This window comes from Mirounga leonina, unplaced genomic scaffold, assembly GCF_011800145.1.
Source record: "Mirounga leonina isolate KUSES-001 unplaced genomic scaffold, KU_Mleo_1.0 Mir_154, whole genome shotgun sequence".
Taxonomy (NCBI): domain Eukaryota; kingdom Metazoa; phylum Chordata; class Mammalia; order Carnivora; family Phocidae; genus Mirounga; species Mirounga leonina.
In genome coordinates, this window is record NW_023270389.1 from 28,777,508 (window position 1) to 28,799,435 (window position 21,928).

Genomic DNA, 21,928 nt, shown 5'->3' on the forward strand with positions numbered 1-21,928 from the left:
CATATATTTTACCAAGAAGATGGTTATAAAAGGAAGTTTCATAAAATAGATTTTACTGGACATCTAAGTTGAGAATAGGTGGGCAAGGACAAAAGGTAAGAAATGTTATCATCCAAACCATGGGCTCTGTCTATAGCTGGATAAATCAGAGACAACAAGGTTAGCATCTGGGTCACTAGGCCAGCAAGCCTGAGTAGGTGGTGAGCGTGGCAACTTCTTGCCAATTATATAGCAATAAAAAAGAACAAGTCATTCTACCTCTCATCCCTAAAAGGAGAAAAGGATCAAGAATTTTGCTTCTACGGGAATAAAAATCAAGAACGAAGTGATTAGATTTCCAGCCAAACCAACCAGTTCAAATGCCAAAAATCTCACTGTTAGGTAACAGAGATTTCTGTTCCTAGTTTACACTGTCACAGAGTGGTTCTTCATCATGCTGACACCTACACTTCGCAGTAAGACTATGTAAAATTAACATGGTCTATGTGAAATTTTCACAAAGACTCTAACAATTGGAAAAAAAATTCATTTGAAAATAAAAATATGTATTCTGCTAAAATAAAAATATGTATTAATCAAAATATTTAAAAATGAATCACATTCATTGCTTCAATTACTCAATGACTCACTTAACAAATATTGGTTGTGAGGTTAATCTGTGCAATTGTATGAGACTAAGTGCTATTAAAACATCAAAGAGGTATAATACAAGTAGTGTCCAGATTCCATACAGCTTTTCTTAAAGGTCATTTACACTGTTTGGAATATAAATGGCATTTTTTATTCCATAAAATTATGTTTATTGGGTCCTATGTCAGCAAATAAAATCCCCATTTAGTTCATGATGTGTATGCAATACTACAGAATTTAATCATTATATTTAATAAACAAGATTTCTATGAAAAAAGGCCATCAGTGTTATAATTTAGGATGATACCATCTTAGCTTATTCCTGATTAGAGCCAGGAGCAAAACTGGGGGCAAAGGTTTCAACTCCTACGGATGAAAAAGAGAAAAGGAGGGAAGTTAACAGGAAGGACTGGGGGACGAAGGAGGGAAGAGACAGGGACAGAGGCTGGTGGAAGTCAGGGAAATGGAACATATGATCTGGGGTGACGGAAAAAAAAAAGATTCCCATTCTGATGTACCTAATTTAGGGGATCAAGTATGGACAGTATTTTCAGCAGCTAGTCAGTAAGCTAAATGAGGGAAATCATTGTGATCCCAAAATAACAAATTTAGATAAAATTTAAGGTGATCTCCCACAGAAGTTTTCTACTGAAGTTGATAATATACAAAATCCCTTTCCCTTTCCTTCCTTTTTTCTCTTTCTCTTCTTATAGAGGTATCAGTGACCAGGAGCATTAGACCATAATGAACAGAAAAACTGTGTAATAATAAAGAAACTTTAAATAATCCAACTGGAAAATTAAGATCTCTGAATACTTATAATTTCTTTCACCTCAATTCAAATGCTACAGAACATGTTTTAAGAGCTCTCACTATGATACATTTTAAAAAATGTGATATACTATAGAGTAGGAAATGTACTTCTGGTCTTAGTACATGACAAAAACACAAATTTTCAAAGAAGAAAAATCTAAAAGCCACAAGAATTTTTAAAGAATGAATCTGTATTTTCTTCTTTCTTCATAGAATAACCATGTATAACTTACAATTCCTGGAATATACTTTAAAGGCTGGTCTTACTACAAGTCATTGTAAGGCTGATACACTGAGAATGTTTTCTTGTTGTTTCACATATTTTACCAAAGGCAAAGCCATTGTTTTTGCCAAAAGTATTCCAGAAATTGAGTTCTAATCATTAACAGTTTTTCCTAAACACCTTCATCCAATTAACCTCCATTTTGTACTTCTACTTACTTGGCATTTATGACATGCTTTCTAGGACACAGTTAACACCACCAAAAAATAATTTAATGAATATATCTATTAATTAATATATGTATTTCCCAAACAATACATATATGTGAACATACACAGTCTATTCATAAAGGCACCTTTTTTTCTTTGAAATATATACCTTTTGACCTCCTGGAGCTTCAACTGTGTGATGTTCTTTCAATTTCTGTTCTTGTTCCATAATGTCTTTCAAATGTTCATTTACCTTAAAATATAAAAACACTAATTTGAATTTATACTCAAATATGACAATAAAATAACATGAACCATAAAATGTCTGTGGTCAGATCTCTGATATCAAATATCAGCACCACTCAAATGAGAAAATTTCATTTTCCCAACCAGAAAAAAGGTATTTTACAGGTGTTTTATTTGATATTCTAAAACTAATTTATTAAAATTTTGTTGAATACCTACTATATGTCAGGAGCTGGTTAGAGTTCTAGAGAAAAAAGGTACTCAATAATTTCCAATTTTAATGCTTAGGAAACAAACTTTTTTAATTTTTATTTTTTTTGAAGATTTTATTTATTCGAGAGAGAGTGAGAATAAGCAGTGGGGAGGGGCAGAGGGAGAGAGAGAGAGAGAGAGAGAAGCAGACTCCCTGCTGAGCAGGAAGTCCGACTCAGGGTTCGATCCCAGGACCCTGAGATCATGACCTGCTCTGAAGGCAGACACTTAACCGACTGAGCCACCCAGGCGCCCCAATGAACTTTTTTTTTTAAAGATCTTATTTATTTGAGAGAGAGAGAGAGAATGCAAGAGAGCACAAGTAGGGTGAGCAGCACAGGGAGAGGGAGAAGCAAGATCCCCACTGAGCAGGGAGCCCAATGTGGGGCTTGATCCCAGGATCCTGAGATCGTGACGTGAGCTGAAGGCAAATGCTTAACCAACTGAGCCACCCAGGCACCCCAACAAACTTTTTTTTAATAAAAATTTTATTACTTCTTTTAGGACTAGTAAATGGAAATTATTTGCCTTAAAAGTAATGTTTTCATTATCAATAGAAAACACTTTAGGGTTTTTTTTAATGGCATGAAGCATTTATTTTATTTTACTATTATTTCAATTCCAGTATAGCTAACATACAATGCTATATTAGATTCAGGTGTACAATACAGTGATTCAACAATTCTGTGTATGACTCTGTGCTCACCAAGGTAAGTGTACTCTTCATCCCCTTCACCTATTTCAACCATCCCCCAACCCTTCTCCCCTCTGATAATCATCTGTTTTTTCTCTATAGTTAAGAGTCTGTTTTTTGGTTTCTGTCCTTTTTTTCCTTTGTTTATTCTGTTTCTTAAATTCCACATATGAGTGAAATCTTATGGTATTTGTCTTTCTCGGACTTATTTCACTTAGCATTATACTCTCTAGATCTACCCATGTTGTTGCAAAGGGCAAGATTTCCTTCTTTTTTAATGGCTAAATATTATTCTACATAATAGAAAACACTTTGAATCAAGTTCTTAATCTGTGATTTCACAGACATGTCCCTGAATCATGAGAGGGTTTTACTGCGGTCATAAGGCCACAGCTAAAGTAGATGAAAAAATTTTCCCTAGAACTTTCTTGGGAGAAGGTCTAATTTATCTCCTATTAGATTATTCAAACATCCATAATCCAAAAAGGTTAAGAAACAGTCTACGTAATACATAAAATCTCTCTTAAGAACAGTTTAAACAATTCTGGATTTTGAGCTAATGATTTTAAGGTCACTCTAGTAATGAAAAATAAATGTTCGGCTTGTTTAATTATGGCACTCTGATTAATGCCATTATCAACTACCATAACTCTAAATTAAACCCATAATTTTCTGAACTCTTCTATTACCTAAAATTTAGTTCAGTGGCTAAAAACAAATGGTGACTTTTAACTTATGATAAATTTTTAGAAAGATTTTACTTATTTATTCATAAGAGACAGAGGCAGAGGCAGAGCGAGAAGCAGGCTCCCTGCTGAGTGGGGAGCGCGATGCAGGGGCTCAATCCCAAGACCCTGGGATCATGACCTGAGCCGAAGGCAAGCCACCCAGGCAACCAATTTATGATAAATTTAACTAACAATAATCAATAAGAGTCTTCTCTATTCATGATATTTCTAAGGGGTTATAAGGGATTTAATCAACAGATTTATTTTGGTATGTGAATCTGCAGCACTCTAAGATTTCCCAGTTAATCTCTTAGATTGTCAATTTGGTTGTATAAAATACTCTACGAGAAAGCAGCATTAGAAAAGACCTGGGTCTGAATCAAAACCTGCACTTACAAGCTATGACCTTAATAATTTCTTGATGCCTCTCAGCCTCAGATGCTAGTCTGAACAAAAGCTACCTCATAAAGCGATTTGAGGTATTACAGCTCTAAAATGGTCCCCAGTGATCCCCCTGAGTGTGGGCAAGACCTAATTTGCTTCTAACCAACAGAATACAACTAAGGTGATAGGCTATCATGTCAGTGATCATGTTACATAACATTCTAAATTCCATCTTGCTAGCCGACTCTCTTATTGGCTTTGATGAAGCAAGCTGCCATGCTGTGAGCTACCCTATGGAGCAGAGACAGTAAGAAACTGAGGCCTTCAGTCCAACTGCCTGCACTGAGCCCTGCCAACAACCACATGAACTGGGAACTAGATCCTTCCGTAGCCACACTTTCAGATAATACTGCAGGCCTGGCCAACGCCTTGCCTGCAGCCTTGTCACAGACTCTGAGCCAGAGGATGTAGTTAAGCAGTGCCTGGTTTTGTAACCCACAGAAACTGGTTAATACTGAAATAATAATAAATAATTAAATAAGTAGCTGAGACAATACAGAGCATAAAAGAAATAATGTGTAAAACGTACCAAGTAAAGTGGATACAGAGCACATACACCATAGATAGAAACTACAGCCACTGCTTATAAACAATATATCCCCAAAGCAATACCAGATAGCTGAATGTCTGTAAAGGGCTTCAACAAACCCTAATAAAATACTTTAAGCTGTTGTAATGGTATAAATCATCCTAAATATCAAAATCATGATTATAAGAAAATCTGACACACTGATAATTCATAAACTTTCATAATAGGGAGAATAAAAGAAAACTTTAAGACATATTATAGACATGACAAGACATGCCATGCTATTAACCTACTTAGGTACCCAAGACAGAGAAATGAAATAATTAGCTTAGTGACTCTCAAACCGGTTCCCAAATGCTGGCTACAAAGTTCTACCACTGAAGCTGAATCATGATATTTTTTGTGCAACTCAAGGATAGAAGTTAAAGGAATGTATCACAGAGCTCATGATGACTTTGAGGTAGTTCACTCCCTGAACCAGTGTTGGGGACTAGTAAACTAGAGAACAATATAACAAATAGTTGGCTTTAGCCATATGAATTAAAAATAAATTTGCTAAAATGATATATTAAATTTAAAATATCCATTAATTTAAAAATACTCACTAGCTTTTAATTTTTTTTTTCATTATAAAATATAAAATAGTAGGGTGCCTGGCAGGCTCAGTCAGTAGAGCACACGATTCTTGATCTCGGGGTTCTAAGTTCCAGCCCGAGGCTGGGTGCAGAGATTACTCAAAAAAAGAGTAAGAATAAAGATAATTTAAAACACAAAATTGTAATGTGTGTCCTTGCTTTAATATAAGTCTAAAGTTAGTCAATATTTTACCTTCCTCCTGAGCAATACAAAAACCTTACAAAGGCTTTAAATCAAATCACCTCGTCTCATCTCCATGTTATTTCACCTAGAATTATAGTTCTTCCTTCTTATGGGTCTCAAAATTAGTAGGATTTTCTGTAATACTTATTTACATTTACTCATATGTACACTGATTTTGCTTTTTATCATTGCTTCCTACATCCCACCTCTTTCTCCTAGGTTCAATTTCCTTCTTACTGAAGTACCACCTTTTTAGTAGTTCTTTCTGCAAGGGAAGTGATGAACTGTCTTTCTTTGAACAAATCCTGATTTCACCTTTAATCTTGAATAAAAGGTCTAGAATCCTAGGTTCATTGCTATTTTTCTTCAACACTTTGTAGATTTTGCTGCATTGTCTTCTGGTTGCATACATTACTGTTAAAAAGTCTACTATAGTCTAACTGCCATTCTTTTTTTTTTTTTTTTTTTTTTTTATTTATTTGACAGAGAGAGACACAGCGAGAGAGGGAACACAAGCAGAGGGAGTGGGAGAGGGAGAAGCAGGCTCCCCACGGAGCAGGGAGCCCGATGCGGGGCTCCGGGATCATGACCTGAGCCGAAGGCAGATGCGTAACGACTGAGCCACCCAGGTGCCCCTCTAACTGCCATTCTTTTAAGAGACTTTTATTTTTGGAGTTCTGCAGATTTATTACTATACATGTGTCAGTGTGGATTTATTTTAATTTATCCTGGTTGGAACTCACTGTGTTTCCTGAATTTGAAAGTTTCTTTGTTGTAGAAAATTTTATATCTTGGGGCGCCTGGGTGGCTCAGTTAGTTAAGCACCTGCCTTTTGCTCAGGTCATGACCTCAGGATCTCGGGATGGAGCCTGCAACTGCTCAGTGGGGAGTCTGCTTCTCCCTCTCCCTCTGCCCCTCCCCCTGCTCGTGCTCTCTAACAAATAAAATCTAAAAATTAAAAAAAAGAAAATTTTGTTATCTCTTCAAATATATTCTCTATCCCCCACTTCACTCTGATAATCTCTTTTTGGAATTCCAATTAGGCCTATAGACCTATCTATGAATCTTGATTTCATATATTCCATCTCACCTCTCTGGGCTTCATTCTGGGTAATTTCCTCTCAGTTACCTAACTCCCTCTTGAACTATGTCAAATCTTCTATTTTAAACTTCTGATTTTCAATGACTAAAATTTTTCATTTCTAAAGTTATATTTGGTTCTTTTTCCATTATGCCCTCCATGGTGCTTTTTTTTTTTTTTTTTCATTTTAGTGAACATAAATGCAATATTGGTTTCAGGAGTAGAATTCAGTGATTCATCACTTATATACAACACCCAGTGCTCACCACAACAGGTGCCCTCTTTCATACCCATCACCTATCTAGCCTATCCCCCACCCACCTCCCTCCCATGGTGCCTTATTCTTTCCTATAGTTGTTATTCCATGTTTTATTTTCGGTCATTTAAACATTTATTTTTACAGTCTTTTTCAGACTGTTCCACTCTCTGAAGTTCTTGCAGTGTAACCGTCATTTGTTATCTTTACTAACTCTCATATGTGCTAGATCACTTCTTCATGTGTTTCATAATTTTTGATTGTCAGTACTTTCGCATCTGAAGCGAAGATACTCCCTCCCCCACTGCCTGAAGGACTTGTGGCTTTGGGTGTGGAAGTGAACTTCCAGAGTATTTTTAAATTTGCTTCGACTCTGACAGGTGCCAGAAAGATATCACTGGCCTGGTACTAATATTCTGGTAATGTGTTGCTTTCTCCCTTTTTTTCCTTGCTCATCAGTTGGGTGCTCATGTTCCTACATGGTCATTCAAGGAAGCCTCTTTCCCAGACCTAGACAGAGACTCACAATCAGCCTAAGACAATCATGATAGCCTCGTTCTTCTTCCTAGAAGATGGTTTAGGTATAGGCATGAGAACCAATCTTAGTCAATGGACAGCCTGGTGGGAGGACCGGCTGAGGGAAAGTCTTCCTTGTAAATAGAAGAGTCCAGAAGACCCTCTCACCTTTGCTAGACATTATTCTGACTACATATGATCCCTGGAATCATTATACACTGCTGCCATTATACAACCATGAGTGGAAATATCATATACAGTTAAGAATAACAAAAGATGGAAAGCCCCTGCATTCTTGTTGACACTGCTGAGCCCCTAAATTAACTAACCCTGGATATGCCCTACCTCCAGATATGCTGCTATATGAGATAATAAATCCTTTAAGCTACTTGTAGTTGGGTCTTCTGGCACTTAAAAGCATGCTCTCCCTTTTACTGAGGGTAGTACAGCTTTTCATGTGTCTTAACTCTGTGCGTCTAAACAGATTGTAGTTCCAATGTCCCACAGCAGGCAAAACTAAGACCTTATTCTTGTGTCCAAGTGATTTTAAAACTCCAGTCTAGGGGCACCTGGGTGGCTCAGTTAGTTAAGCGTCTGCCTTTGGCTCAGGTCCTGATATCAGGGTTCTGGGATGGAGCTCCGCATCAGGCTCCCTGCTCAGTGGGGAGCCCGCTTCTCCCTCTCTCTCTGTCCCTCCCTCCCTCCCCGGTTCGTGCTCTTTCTCTCACTCTATCTCTTGCTCTCTCTCAAATAAATAAAACCTAAAAAAATACAATACAATACAATAAATAAATAAATGAATGAATGAATGAATGATTCCAGTCTAGGCTTGGTAGACCACTGGAGAAGGCCACCAACACTTTCAGTCCCCACTTTGTTTCGGGCACCTGAGAACTTCCTTTTCTTTCTTTAAAGCACAGCTATATAATATAAACTCTTCTAATTACATTTTATCAAACAATTTGAGGTGTTTATAACCAGGAGAGTTGTAGTCTTAATCTAACAGGAGAGTTGTAGTCTTAATCTGACATGTTGCCAAAATCACTAATATTTTCTGTCTTGGTAATATACGTATTATAAGGCAGTTTTATAACTTACATTCATCTTGAAGCATTTTGGTCAATTTACCAATTGTGTGGTGGGGAAGGTTAGGCAGAGTGGGGTGATAGGACTAAAACCAGTTTTCTGACCGGGAATATTTATCTTTTTTTGTTGTTTTGGGGGGTTTGTGTGTGTGTTTTGTTTTTTTTTTAAGTTAAAAAAGAAATACTTTCAGGGACACCCAGGTGGCTCAGTCAGTTAAGCGTCTGCCTTCGACTCAGCTCATGATTCCAGGGTCCTGGGATCAAGCCCCGCATTAGGCTCCTTGCTCAGCAGGGAAGTCTGCTTCTTTCTCTGCCTGCCTCTCCCCCTGCTTGTGCTCTCTTTCTCTGACAAATAAGTAAATAAAATCTTTAAAAAATTTTTTTAATTAAAAAAATACTTTCTAATTCATTATCATATAGTTGTAATTGATCTATCAATTTGGAAATATCTTCATGATTTTTTTAAAAGTTTTTATCTAATTCTGTTCAAAAAGTAGACTGGTCACATATTAACATTTTAAACCACTATTCATTCATTTATTTATTCACACATTCAAACAGCTACTTACTGAATGCTAGTTACATGCCAGACATTGTATTAGGAGGCTAGGGATACAATGATATATAAATCCAGAATGATCCCTATACTCATAGAACCAAAAAAAGGGGCAAGAGACCAAAAAAAAAAAAAGCAATTCATTAGAAGAGCTGTAAATAAAGATGTGAGAAGAAAAGAATGGGGCAGGGGGCATCTATCTTAGAAAGGCTGGATATATCAGAGAGGTAACTTAAGCTGAGACCTAAAGATGAAAAGCTGGCCATGATAAAAATAGAAAATACAGCATTCCAGACAAAGAATAAACAATACAAGCAAAGGCCCTGTGGTTGGAGAAAATTTGGTATGTTTGAGGAACTGAAAAAACAGTATGGCTGAAACATGTTGAACCCAAAAGAGGGGTTTTAAGATAAAACTGGAAAGAGAGGTAGGGCCAAATAATGTAAGGTTCATGTGTTCATAACTTCTGTGTACCCCTGCATGGATTTAGTCATTTAGTACAATCTTGTCTTCTGTGGTTTTGCTTGTTTTTAAGTTCCAATTCATTTTCAGCCAATAATGCTGAAGTTAGCCATGTTATTCCCATTTTTCTATGATAAGTTTTTTATACCTATGGGTGTATTATCCAGAAAAAATGGCAACTTAGGGTGAACCAAAATAAGAGCCAAAAGGAGCAAATACATACTAAATCTGAGAGTACAGAGTGAAGTCATGATGAGAGAATAAGTAATGAACTGGAATTGGTAGACTGCAGCAAGAAAAAAATACACTAGGAGGTTCAGGTTGAATCAAAGGGTTTCAGCCTTTATCTAAAAACTGAATAGGGTGGATATGGCTGCATAAAGGTGGTAAACATTCCCAGTTAAGTGAATTCTTTATCCTTCTAGAGAATCCCAAAGTTCTAACATGCCTAGCTTAATTCTGTAACTTTATCTACCTCTTTGATTTATTAAATATCATCTCTCTGCCAAGCACTGCACTAGTCTAGGCACCAAGACTAAAAAAAGATGGGCACTGTACCTGTCCTCACATAGATTATTCTAGTTTGTTTAAGCGATTTAGCAAAGTAATTACAAACTCTCAAAAGTGCTATGATGTAAAGAAATGGAGTGTTACAGCAGAAAATAAGACATGACAGATGCCTACTTCAGATAAGGTTGTGAGGGAAAAGTGCAATCTAAACTGAGAAATGATGAATGGAAGCCACACAAAACCTTGGGAAATGAGCTGCCCAGGAACAGGAGACATGATCAGAGACCCAGGGATGAGGCATACAGCTGGAATGAAGTGAGAGTGGTGAGAAAGGAGAGCAGTGGCCATGAGCCGAGGATGGAGAAGTACACAGGGTCAGATTAGATGGTACTCTGTAGGCCATGGCACATTCTGCATTTTCAATGAAAACTGAAGCCCCTATGGGTTTTAACAAAGGAATGACATGATTCAAGTTACATTGTAAGAAGACACTCTAACAGAGTTCCGGTTCTGGTAATAGTGGAATAGCATATATTACACTAAGCTTCCCAGAACCGCAATTATAAACCGGACAAAATATAAAAAGCAACTGTTGAAAGTACTGGAGAACGACCAAAAGCAGGCAGAAATGGGAAAGGACATGACCTTTGAAAGAAAGGAACATGTTGAGTGAAATCTATGTTTCTATGGCTTTCTCCTCAGTCCACACAATGCACAGTGGCTAGAACTCAAGCAGAAAACTAGTCTCGTTGGAATGAGGAACTGAGGGAGAAATCGGAGACTGTGAGAACGGCTAGACTTTGAGGAAGAGTATCCTGGGAAAGAAGGAATCACTACGAGGGAGAGCCCAGCTCCATGTAGAAGCTGCCCTCAAATCCCTGGCTGAGCCCTGAACTGTGCAGGTGGAGGAAGACCCCAAGGAGCACAGAGAGGGGACAAGTGCTGGCAGGCTGAAGAAGCGGCCTGCTGCAGAGGACACGGTGTGGCACTCCAGTCCTGCCAACACCTTGGGTTCTCCACTGAAACTTTAGAAGGGTCACACATGATTTAGAAGACTGAATTTAAGATGAGTACAGAGAAGTATTACTGGATTTGTCAAATGGAAGCCATCTTCCAAACCAACTCAGGAGCAATCTCAGGAGGATAGGAATGGGGATGGGAGAGAGAGCAGAGAAGGCGAGTGAATGAGTAAACAACTCTCTGGAGAGGTTCTGTGTATGGAGGAATGGGGTTGTATCTGGATTGGGAAGTTTTGTTTATCAGGATGGGAAACACTACAGTAAGTCTATATTCTTGGGAGAATGACCCAATAGGAAGGGAGAACTGGATGATGCAGGAGAGTGAGGGAATAACAGTGTGGTCCACACACCAGTAGCATTAGCATCACCTGTTCTTAGAAATGCAGACTCTCCACCCAGACCCCAGACCCATCAAGTCAGATCCTGCATTTTAACAAGTTCCCAGGTGACTCATACGCACATGAAAGCTTGACAAGAACCAAAGCAGAGGATCAATGACCAGGACAAAAGAAGAAAGAGCTCTAGAGCAATAAGTAAAGAGAAACTGCCCTTTGACAGAATGTGGGAGGGGCAGATTCTCTACTTCAACAGCAGAAAAGAAAGAAGGAGTACTGATGCAGAAAAGTTTACAGATTTGGTGGCAAGAAGGGAAAATTCCCACCTGATGGCTCCCCATCTCTGGTCTCAAAAAAGGATGAGGCAAGGTCCTCAACTGACAGTAACAGGGGATGTATTATAGAAAGTGTGAGGACCAGAGAAGAAAGGATGAAATCGCCTTGAAATGTGGGGAAGTGAACTTCTTAGGGACACACTTCTTAGCCTGGCAGTAAGCACTGAGTGTCCATTTGAAGTTTGTACTTATAAATTTAAAGTGAAACTGGCTTCCTTGTGTAAATTTCTCCAGCAACATTTATCTCCATAATATTTCCAATATTTATCTCCATATCTGCACCCTAGACAGAAGGTCGATAACTGAGCTCAACCAGGGTTTTATCAGATAAATCACAGGGAGGGAAAAGGAGGCAGAAAAACTGACAGGACTTGCAAGAATCTAGTTCAAAAAGGAAAAAGCCTGTAAGAATTAACGGGCTCAATGGTTTGGAACTCATGATGAAGCTGAACACTGTTAATAGCAGGGGGTATTAGAGTAAGTGAAGGAATTATTTAAGAATGAGACGCTTGCAAATAGGATATTAAGGTTATAACCTGATGATGAATAGGTCTAGGATGTGACCATAATTCTCCATAGCTAAGGAGGAGTGCAGAAAAAGATCGCTAAAGATGAAGAAATAAAGGAACTCCAGGGGCAGAGTATTAAACGGGCCTTCTACATTGATACTGATAATGATGATAAATGAAGTTTTTACATTTATAGCTTCTTGTTATGCAAGCATTCAAGAAAGGATACCTCAAGATATAACCTTGTTAATCTGCTCAGGTCTTGCTCATGGATAAGGTTTCACTTTCTCTGGAGTAATAGTTGCAAATGAATGCAAATCAAGAGGAATTAACTACTCAATCTGGCAAAGGGAGTGAGAAATTGACAATTTAAGCACCTTCAGAGCACAAATAACTAATCACAGTTCCATAAAAATTTCCAAAAGGAATCTACAATCTTATGCAACTTAGTCAAGCAAACCTAAGAATCACGTAATAGGAAATAGGACAAAATTATTTCATTCTTGTATTCAAAAAATATTTACTCAACACTCACAGTGTATAATACCCTACTCTGAGTGCTAGGAATTTTATAATTACCTGATATGAACTAAATCATTATTAAATGCAATTATAGATATTGCAGAATATATAGAAATCTATTTTAATGGAATTTTTTTTTTTACTCAAAAGGTAATGGGAAATTTTAAGTAACTTAAACAACTTTAGCTTTCATTTTGATTTAAAACAAAAACAGTAATGGAGTGTGCCTTAGTCTGTTCAGGCTGCTGTAACGGAAAAACCATAGAATAGGTGGCTTTTAAACAACAGAAATTTCTTTCTTTTTTTTTTATTTTTTATTTAAATTCAATTTAGTTAACATATAGCGTATTATTAGTTTCAGGGATAGAATTTAGTGATTCATCCATTGCACATAACACCCAGTGCTCATTATATCAAGTGCCCTCCTTAATGTCCCTCACCCAGTTACCCCATCCTCCCACTCACCTCCCCTCCAGCAACCCTCAGTTGGTTTCCCATAGTCAAGAGTCTCTTATGGTTTGCCTCCTTCTGTTTTTATCTTATTTTTCCTTCCCTTCTCCTGTGTTCATCTATTTTGTTTCTTAAATCCAACATATGAGTGAAATCATATATTTGTCTTTCTCGGACTGACTTATTTCGCTTAGCATAATACCCTCTAGTTCCTCAAAGTTCTGGATGCAGGGCAGTCCAAAATCAAGGGACCAGCAGATTTGGTGTCTGGTGAGGACCTGCTTCTTGGCCATCTCCTTGCTGTGACATCACATGGTAGAAGGAGCAAGGGAGCTCGCAGGGCCTCTTTTATACAGGGGGCCTTAATCCCATTATAACCTAATCACCTCCCACAGGCCTCACTTCCTAATATCATCACACCGGGGGTTAAGATTTCAACATAAGAATTTTGGGCAGAAAAAACCTGCAATCTGTAGCAGAGTGGCAATGCATAATTGAGGATTTCACTTTTTCTGGTTATGAGACTCATTTGCACTCAAGTGAGTATATTCCTACCTTATTAATCCAGTACATGACAGCATCCTCAATATCATAGGGCAGATCCGTGGCTTGAAAAAAAGCTGAATACTGTTGAGCACACGCAATTACTTTCTCTATACTGACCATTTCTACGGTATAAGCCATCATTAGGGTATCTACCATGGCCAAATGAGCACTCTGCAAATATAAAACAAAAACACAGAGTTTAAAAATTACACTTAGAAACTGCTGTTTATGTATTTTAAAATATTAATAGTAATTCCTAACCAACAGTAACAGAACTAAAGACTACAGAAGACAAGCCTTAAGAAAGTACAAATGAGATGAGCTAACTGAACCAAACTAATTTATCATTGAAATAATTACTGAGGATTTTTAAGACACTCATATCTTCTACTCAGAAAATGTTCCTTTTCCTGTTTTTCCTATTTTTAATAATGTTGCAATCATTTACTCAGCAATATAATTTACAAACTTCAAAATGCTATGTCTGGTGCGCTGATTATTAATGGTACTAGTCAATTTCCAATCTTTGACTATGCTCTTGCCTCGGGCTTCACATCCGTAGAATTCTATAGATTCTACTTCTAAAATGTCTCTCAAATCTACTGATTGCCATAGTTCCAGTGCAGACCATCAACATTTCTCACACTTGAAGGAGACAAAGAACTCTCTGATTCTCCTGGTTCCAGCTTCTTCCTCATCCTATTCACCCAGCAGCACAGGACTTCCCATCTTTCCTTTGCCTTTTTTGTTTGGTTGGTGTTATATATGGTTGCTTGTTTTTAAATACAAAAGTGTTGTTATATGGTGATCCCTAAAAGTTCCAAACATTACAAGGTACATAATAAAGTAGAAATTACCTCTCTCCTAGTCCTCCTCCCCTAGCAATGGGTACAGTTTGGTATGTATTCTTACAAAAACATTTAATGCACATCAAATAGGTAAACATTCACATTGTTTCCTATTCTCTGGCATTACAAACAATACTACAATATTATATTTCTCTAGAGATAATTCTCTACTGTGGGGCTATTGGGCCCAAGAGCAGCCACATTTTAAGTCTTCATAAATACCCATTAATCTGCTTCCTAGAAAGTTTGTGGCAACCTTTATCTCCTGTCAAGAATGTTATCACTGTGCCTGTTTCCCCACATTTTTTGCCAGCATTTGATATCGTTCACTTTTTATCATATGTATCAGTCTGAAAGGTTACCAAAATACCCACTCTTGTTTGACTTTGCATTTCTCTAAACAAGGATGAGCATCTTTTTAAATGTTAAACAAAGAATTTGTATTTTTTCCTTGGAAAACTGCCTCCTCATATCTTTTGCCTGTTTTTCTCTTTGGCATGTTCATCTTAATTTCTTGATTTGTTAGAGCTCTTTATATATTAGGAACATTAGCTCTGTGTCATTCTGATAGCAAATACATTTTCCTAGTTTGCCTTTGGATTTTCAACTTTGTTTAGAGTATAGTGAGCTATAGGGAAGTGCTAAACATATTCCTGGTAAAATCTCTCAATCTTAATGTTCTCCTTTATGGCTTCAGAATTTACCTCATGTTTACAAAAGGCTTCCCCCCACCCCAAGAATATGGAAATATTGTCCTCTTTTTTTTCTATTACTTTCAATCTATCTAGAATTTGTTTTTGAAGACAGTATAAACTAGGGCTCGTCATTTTTCCAAATCAGATTTCATCATATCATTCTCTCATGAAGTTTACCTCATTTACTTTATAAAAGTCTAAACTCCTTAACAGAGATAAAGTTCTTTAACAGTTGGTCCCTATCAGTCTAGACTTATAACTTAACATTTCTTTCCCCCAATCCACACTCCTTTCAAAATAGCCACAGAAGACTGCTGTTTCCCAAATCTGTCACCAATTTTCAGGTTTCCATGCCCTTGCTTTTGTCATCTTCCTTACAATATAGACTGAAGTCCTGACATTGGTCTGATTGTCACCTTCATTCTAAAGGTTTTTTCCAATCATTTCCTGATCAAAATGACCCGTTTTTCCTACAGAATGAGTATAGGTTCCTACAAAATAGTGTTTGTACTTGCATTAAATTCTGACTTATGTGAAGAAGGGCATGGACACTGGTTTTGTTTTTTTTTTTTAAGATTTTATTTATTTATTTGACAGAGAGAGAGATAGCGAGAGCAGGAACACAAGCAGGGGGAGTGGGAGAGGGAGAAGAGACTCCTGGCTGAGCAGGGAGCCCGATGCGGGACTCGATCCCAGGACCCTGGGATCATGACCTGAGCCGAAGGCAGACGCTTAACCGACTGAGCCACCCAGGCGCCCTGGACACTGGTATTTTTAAAAAGCTCCCCAGAAGCCAGGCTGAGAATCACTAACTTATCTCACTATAGTAGTCACCTGTACACAATACTATTTCCCTAGTGAGGACGTAAGACTCTTGAGGGCAAGGACATGATCTTAGTTATCTTCATACTTCCTACACCTAACATGGTACCTGGCAACTAGCAAAAGCTGGAAAGAAGGAAAGAAGCAGGGTGTCTGGGTAGCTCAGTTGGTTAAGCGTCCGACTCTTCATTTTGGCTCAGATCATGATCTCAGGGTCATGAGACTGGAGCGTGCTTAAGATTCTCTCTCTCGGGTGCCTGGGTGGCTCAGTTGGTTAAGCGACTGCCTTGAGCTCAGGTCATGATCCTGGAGTCCCAGGATCGAGTCTCACATCAGGCTCCTGGCTCAGTGGGAAGTCTGCTTCTCCTTCTGACCCTCTCCCCTCTCATGCTTTCTCTCTCTCTCTCTCTCTCAAATAAATAAATAAAATCTTAAAAAAAAAAAAAAAAGATTCCCTCTCTCCTTCTCCCTCTGCCCCTTCCCGTTCGTATGCTCTCTCTCTCTCAAAAAAAAATTAAATTAAAATTAAAAATTAAAATAAAAAAGAAAGAAGGAAAGAAGCTAGTCTGTGGGTCAACGTAAGGAATGAAGAGCTAACTTTACACTGGAGCTTAAGAAAGAGGGTTTTGACTAGGAGATGACAGACTAGCCTATCAAAAGGTTAGCACTATTTATAGAAAGGCAGATACTTTATCTTAATAATGGCAATCATAAAACCAATGGTAACTCCTACTTAATAAGTCTAACTTATGTGCCAGATACCATGCTAAGTACTTCATTAATATATTAGTTTTTTCATTTCAAATCTTTTCTTTTTTTTTTTTTTAAGATTTTATTTATTTATTCATGAGAGAGAGAGGCAGAGGCAGAGGCAGAGGGAGAAGATGTGGGACTCAATCCCAGGACCCTAGGATCATGACCTCAGCCGAAGGCAGACGCTTAACCGACTGAGTCACCAGGCGCCCTCAAATCTTTTCTGAAATAAGGCTGGAGATAATATACACTTTCTATAACCCTCACAACTCTCTAAAGGAAGTATCATTTACATTTCATATGTGAGGAAGCTGAAGTTCAGACAATTAAATAGTTTGTCCAAACCTAATGTGCTTTTTCTACTGTATCATGCAGTTGGCAGAAATTAAGTCATTTAGTTAGGCAAGAAATATGTTTTGGAAATGATAAATGAACATCATATGCAAGAAAGAAAATAAACATCCATAATTGTTTCAAATTCAGATCATATTTTCATATTCTACCTTATCCGAGAAGTCTTTTCCAGACTGCTATTGCCCAGATAGCCAGTTATTCCTTCAGACTTGAAGTGGCACACTGTATCAATTCTAGCATTTCCTTTCACTCAAGTCATTTATCTGTATGTGTCCTATTAAACTCTAGCCCTAGAGAACAGAGATCCTGTCTTTTTTTACCTTAGTTCCTAGCACAAAAGCTCTTAGAAATTAGTATTTAAGAGAATTAAAAATTTTAGCATAACTCTTTTGAACAAAAAGGTGAGAAAACATTTCAAGAGCCATAAAACCATTTGTGTACTCTTTATTAAGATTCTTTCTCTCAGCAATTTATTCTACAGATATAACTTGAGAGGAAAAAATAACTATGTGAATGAAAGTGGCCATTATATTACATATATCCAAAAGGAAGGAAACAATGTTACAACCATAATGAGTAATTTATGTTATCTTAAACTATTTAACAATAGAATATATGCACAATACAATATGGAGGGAAAAAACAAAACTGCACATAATAATGTTCAAGATATATATACACACATCCCCATATATGGATACCTATATGTACATCCATACATGTATGGATATACACATATAACATATAAAACAGGAAGGGAAAAGCTGCAAAAAAAACTTACTTGGAAACTACCTTGTTATAGTATATAAAAAAATGCATATAAAATCTATCATTTACTTCAAAAATTAGGATACTAAACACTAAGTATAACTAATTAGTAATACATTTTCAAAACAAAAACATTTTCTCACTTCACTAATTACTTCTACAAATTCAAAAACAAATTTTTAAGAATTTCACTCTTGTCCTTACAGTTATTTCTATATGATATTCAGCCACTTTTAAACTAAAAACTTTAAAACTAAATAAGTAAACTAAAAGCTTTCAAATTTTAGTATTTTTTTTTACCCTTTAACTTTATAATATGTGATATAGAGGTAAATTAAAAATTATGTAAAACAGAAAGAAAGGGAAAAGCTGCAAATAAAAAACTTAGTACATAATGTAAATATAGCTGCAGATAAAGCTGCAAATAGAAGAGAATATACATAAATGTATCTAGAAAAGATCAATAGTAAAAAAAAAATAAACTCTAGGCTACAATCAGTAGAGTAATTTATATCTCTAAATAAAATATACATATGTAATTTCTTACCTAAAACATTAAGATCAGAATAATAACGATGACAGCTAACACAGGGTACTATGTGCCATATAATGTTTTCAGCATTTGTATTAAACTCATTTAATACAGCAACCCTGTGAGAGGAACTATTATTACATTTATTTTACAGATGAGAAAACTGTGTAACCTGTTCAAAGTTACTCAGCAAGGAGGTAGTGATGTAGGGATTCAAACCTAGAAGTCTGACACCAACACTGCAGACTCATCCGGATGCTCCCCACGCAGTGTGCATATTGCGTAGGAGGCGAGGCTGCAGAGGCAGAAGTAACAGCTGCCACCACCAGGTGGCAGAGTAGAACGGGCCGTCTCAGGGCAGCAGTATAAAGACTGCTTACGGAATAAAAGCAGTTCCAATGGACAAGGAAAGGATACAGAATCCCAATGAATTTACTTAACAGAGCTTAAAGTATCATTACAAAGGCCAATCGCAGGTTCTGTATCTTTGTTACAAAAGTTATATTTTTGTTACCTCCAATCAGTAGAGTCTAGATAAAATAAGTTACATTTATGTATTAGAAATGAAAGTTAAAGCTATGACATAAAGAAGAGTGTTTAATTAAGCCTCATAAATTAGTAAGATAGACTTTCTAGTATTGCATGCCTCTTATTATTCTTGTATCAGATTTAGACACAGAACTTAAAAAAAAAAATTCCTAAGAATCCAGGTCTTGGTTGGCCTACTATGGTATAGCAGTTCCAGCACCTACCATGTCCAAGCAGTCCTAGAGGGATATAGGAGGGAGCCAAGACTTAACAAATCACTCAAGAACATGAAGTATTTGAATTATTCTGCTAAAATGATATGCACAGCATATACATATCAGACTGTGGTTCATCAAAGTTAATTCCAATTCAGAAAATTATACCTTGCATATTATTTTTAAAACAGGTTTACTGTATGTTTATCTTTAGTTTACATGGAGATAAAAGTAAAATAGCACTAAACCTACTGAAATACCACTACACACCCATTAGGAAGGCTATAATTAAAAAGTCACATAATAACAACTGTTGGCAAGAATGTGGAGAAATCAGAACCCTTATACCCTGCTAGTGAAAATGTAAAATGATGCAGCTGCTGTGCGAAACAGTTTGGCAGTTCCTCAAAAAATGAAACAAAGAATTACCCTTTGGTCCTACAATTCTACTTTTAGGTATATATATGCAAGAGAAATAAAACTGTATGTCCACACAAAATCTGTTCAGAAATATTCATAATAGCTGAAAAGGCAGAAACAACCCAAAAGTCCATCAACTGATGAATGGATAAACAAAATATAGATATTCCATACAATGGAATACAATTCAGCAATAAAATAGTGATATATACAACACAGATGAACCTTGAAAACAATATGTTAAGTAAAAGATGCCAATCTCACACACACACGCACACACACAAATACGTATTATATTATTCCATTTATATGAAATGTCCAAAATGGGCAATATATATAGATAGAAAGTAGATAAGCATTTGCTCAGGGTTGGGGGTGGGAGATGTGGAGATAGGATGGTGATAGTAAAGGGTGTAGGGTCTCTCCTCAGTTTGATAAAAATTTTCTAAAATTGATTGTGGAGATGCCTGTACAATTCTGAATATACTAAAAACCATTACATTGTACACTTCAAATGGTGAATTATATGGTATGTCAACTATAGCTCAAGCTGTTACTCAAAAAAATCAGATTGATTTGTGACACTCTTCTCCCACTTTTCCAGTATAAATACCTCATATATCACCATTTCTGGCTCTAAGTAAGCCATCATCCATATGTTTGCAAAGTATCTTCATAAATGCTTCAAGGTGAAAGGTGATTTATTTTTCTAGATAGTGAGGTATTTTAGTATTTTGAGTAATATCTAAGAAAGATCATAAATGATGATCTTTAAAAATAAACTACGTATCTTTTATCTAGATTAGCTGGAGCCATAAGAAATTGGAAATAAAAATCTGTGAAAGGAAAACAGAATTTAGCGTATTTTTCTTTTTATCATCAATATATAGGTATCTTCTGCTTAAAGGCATTCAGAATGCAAACTTATGGAAATAAACAAGTGTTAATTTATTTTTAATACTATCTAAAATACCCACTGTCTAGAAAAATAAATCACCCTTCACCTTGAAGTAGCTAGAATCTTAGAGAATTCTATAGTTGGTATGAAAATAGAAATTTTCCAGAAAAAACAGACACTTCTAATCATAATGTCTGTCCTCTGCTGTAAGGAAATCATAGCACATCAAAAATCCAGCCTATCAAAAGTGGGTTGACCCAAGAAGCAAAAACGCACCAGCCTTAGAAACAAAGTCAGGAGTACACAATGACCAAAAAAGATTTTTAGCTGTAACCTACAGGGACTTACGGCACGGCTCTTCATGACCTCCTGGTGTTGTACCCAACCTGTATTAAACAGAGGACCAGGGAGCACCACTGCAGCTCTGCTATCACCAGATGGAATGGTGAAAATGGCAACACCGGCAAGGGAGGCGATGGCCGTGGGATTCAAAATACCCGTCTCCTGAGATTCAATACTAATTCGGCCTAAATTTAACAAATCTAGCACACAACAAAACAGCTGAGATCTCTCTTTGTTTCTGTAAGGGTTGCGTGGGCATCCAGTTTATATTCTGTCATCTACATTTGGTGAATTTGACAATCATACTACCCGATGGAGAACTGTTTTCAAGATAATGTTGAATCAAACTGATACTAATAATTGCAAAAGGAATATATACAAAAAATGGTACAGCTCAAATGTCTATTAAAAGCTCCTGACCAATGAAAGATACTATGTCTCCTGAGCAGTTCCATCAACTTCATCTGGAATATGTCTAATCTCTAACAGCAAGTGTATTTAAATGAGGATCTACTGGGTAGACACATACAGGAACAGCATAATAGTAACCAAATACATACGGTAAACGAAGAAAATAGTCTACCACAGTGGTTCTAAATCTGGCTGATCATCAAATCACAAATTCCTTAGCCCCAAACCTTAGAGATGGGGATTCTTCAGATCCCCAGAGAGAGGCCCAAGAATAGCATCCTAACAGGAATCTCGCCTCCAAGAGTCCCCACAGCCACAAGAAATTAACCTTCTACAGTGCATCTCTAATCACAACATTCTACAAGCAAAAGCCTTCTGTGACTTCCCAGGGCCTACCAAACAAGTCCAAAATTATTTGATTAATGAAGTTCCTCATGATCTTAAAATAATCACTCTTGTCCGGTCACATCTTCCACTACTTCTTTTTTAAACCTTATAGTCTGGTCCTTGAAGAGCAAGGACTATTTAAGTGGAGAGCCTAGGTTCAACCTCGACTGTGCCACCTACTACGTG

General features: G+C 36.9%; 1 protein-coding gene across 3 annotated transcripts in view; it reads right to left on the bottom strand.

The window, feature by feature from the left end:
• CAMSAP2 (calmodulin regulated spectrin associated protein family member 2) overlaps nt 1–21,928 on the bottom strand; it is a 109,160-nt gene that overhangs the window by 34,481 nt on the left and 52,751 nt on the right. For all 3 annotated transcript variants that reach the window (XR_004680227.1, XM_035010368.1, XM_035010369.1), the window contains exons 3-4: nt 13,779–13,940; nt 2,045–2,128 (exon numbers count right to left, since the gene is read on the bottom strand). Coding sequence is in view for 2 of the 3 variants with exons in the window: in XM_035010368.1 (XP_034866259.1) it covers nt 2,045–2,128; nt 13,779–13,940 (246 nt within the window). In the remaining variant the exon portion in view is untranslated. The remainder of the gene's footprint in view (nt 1–2,044; nt 2,129–13,778; nt 13,941–21,928) is intronic.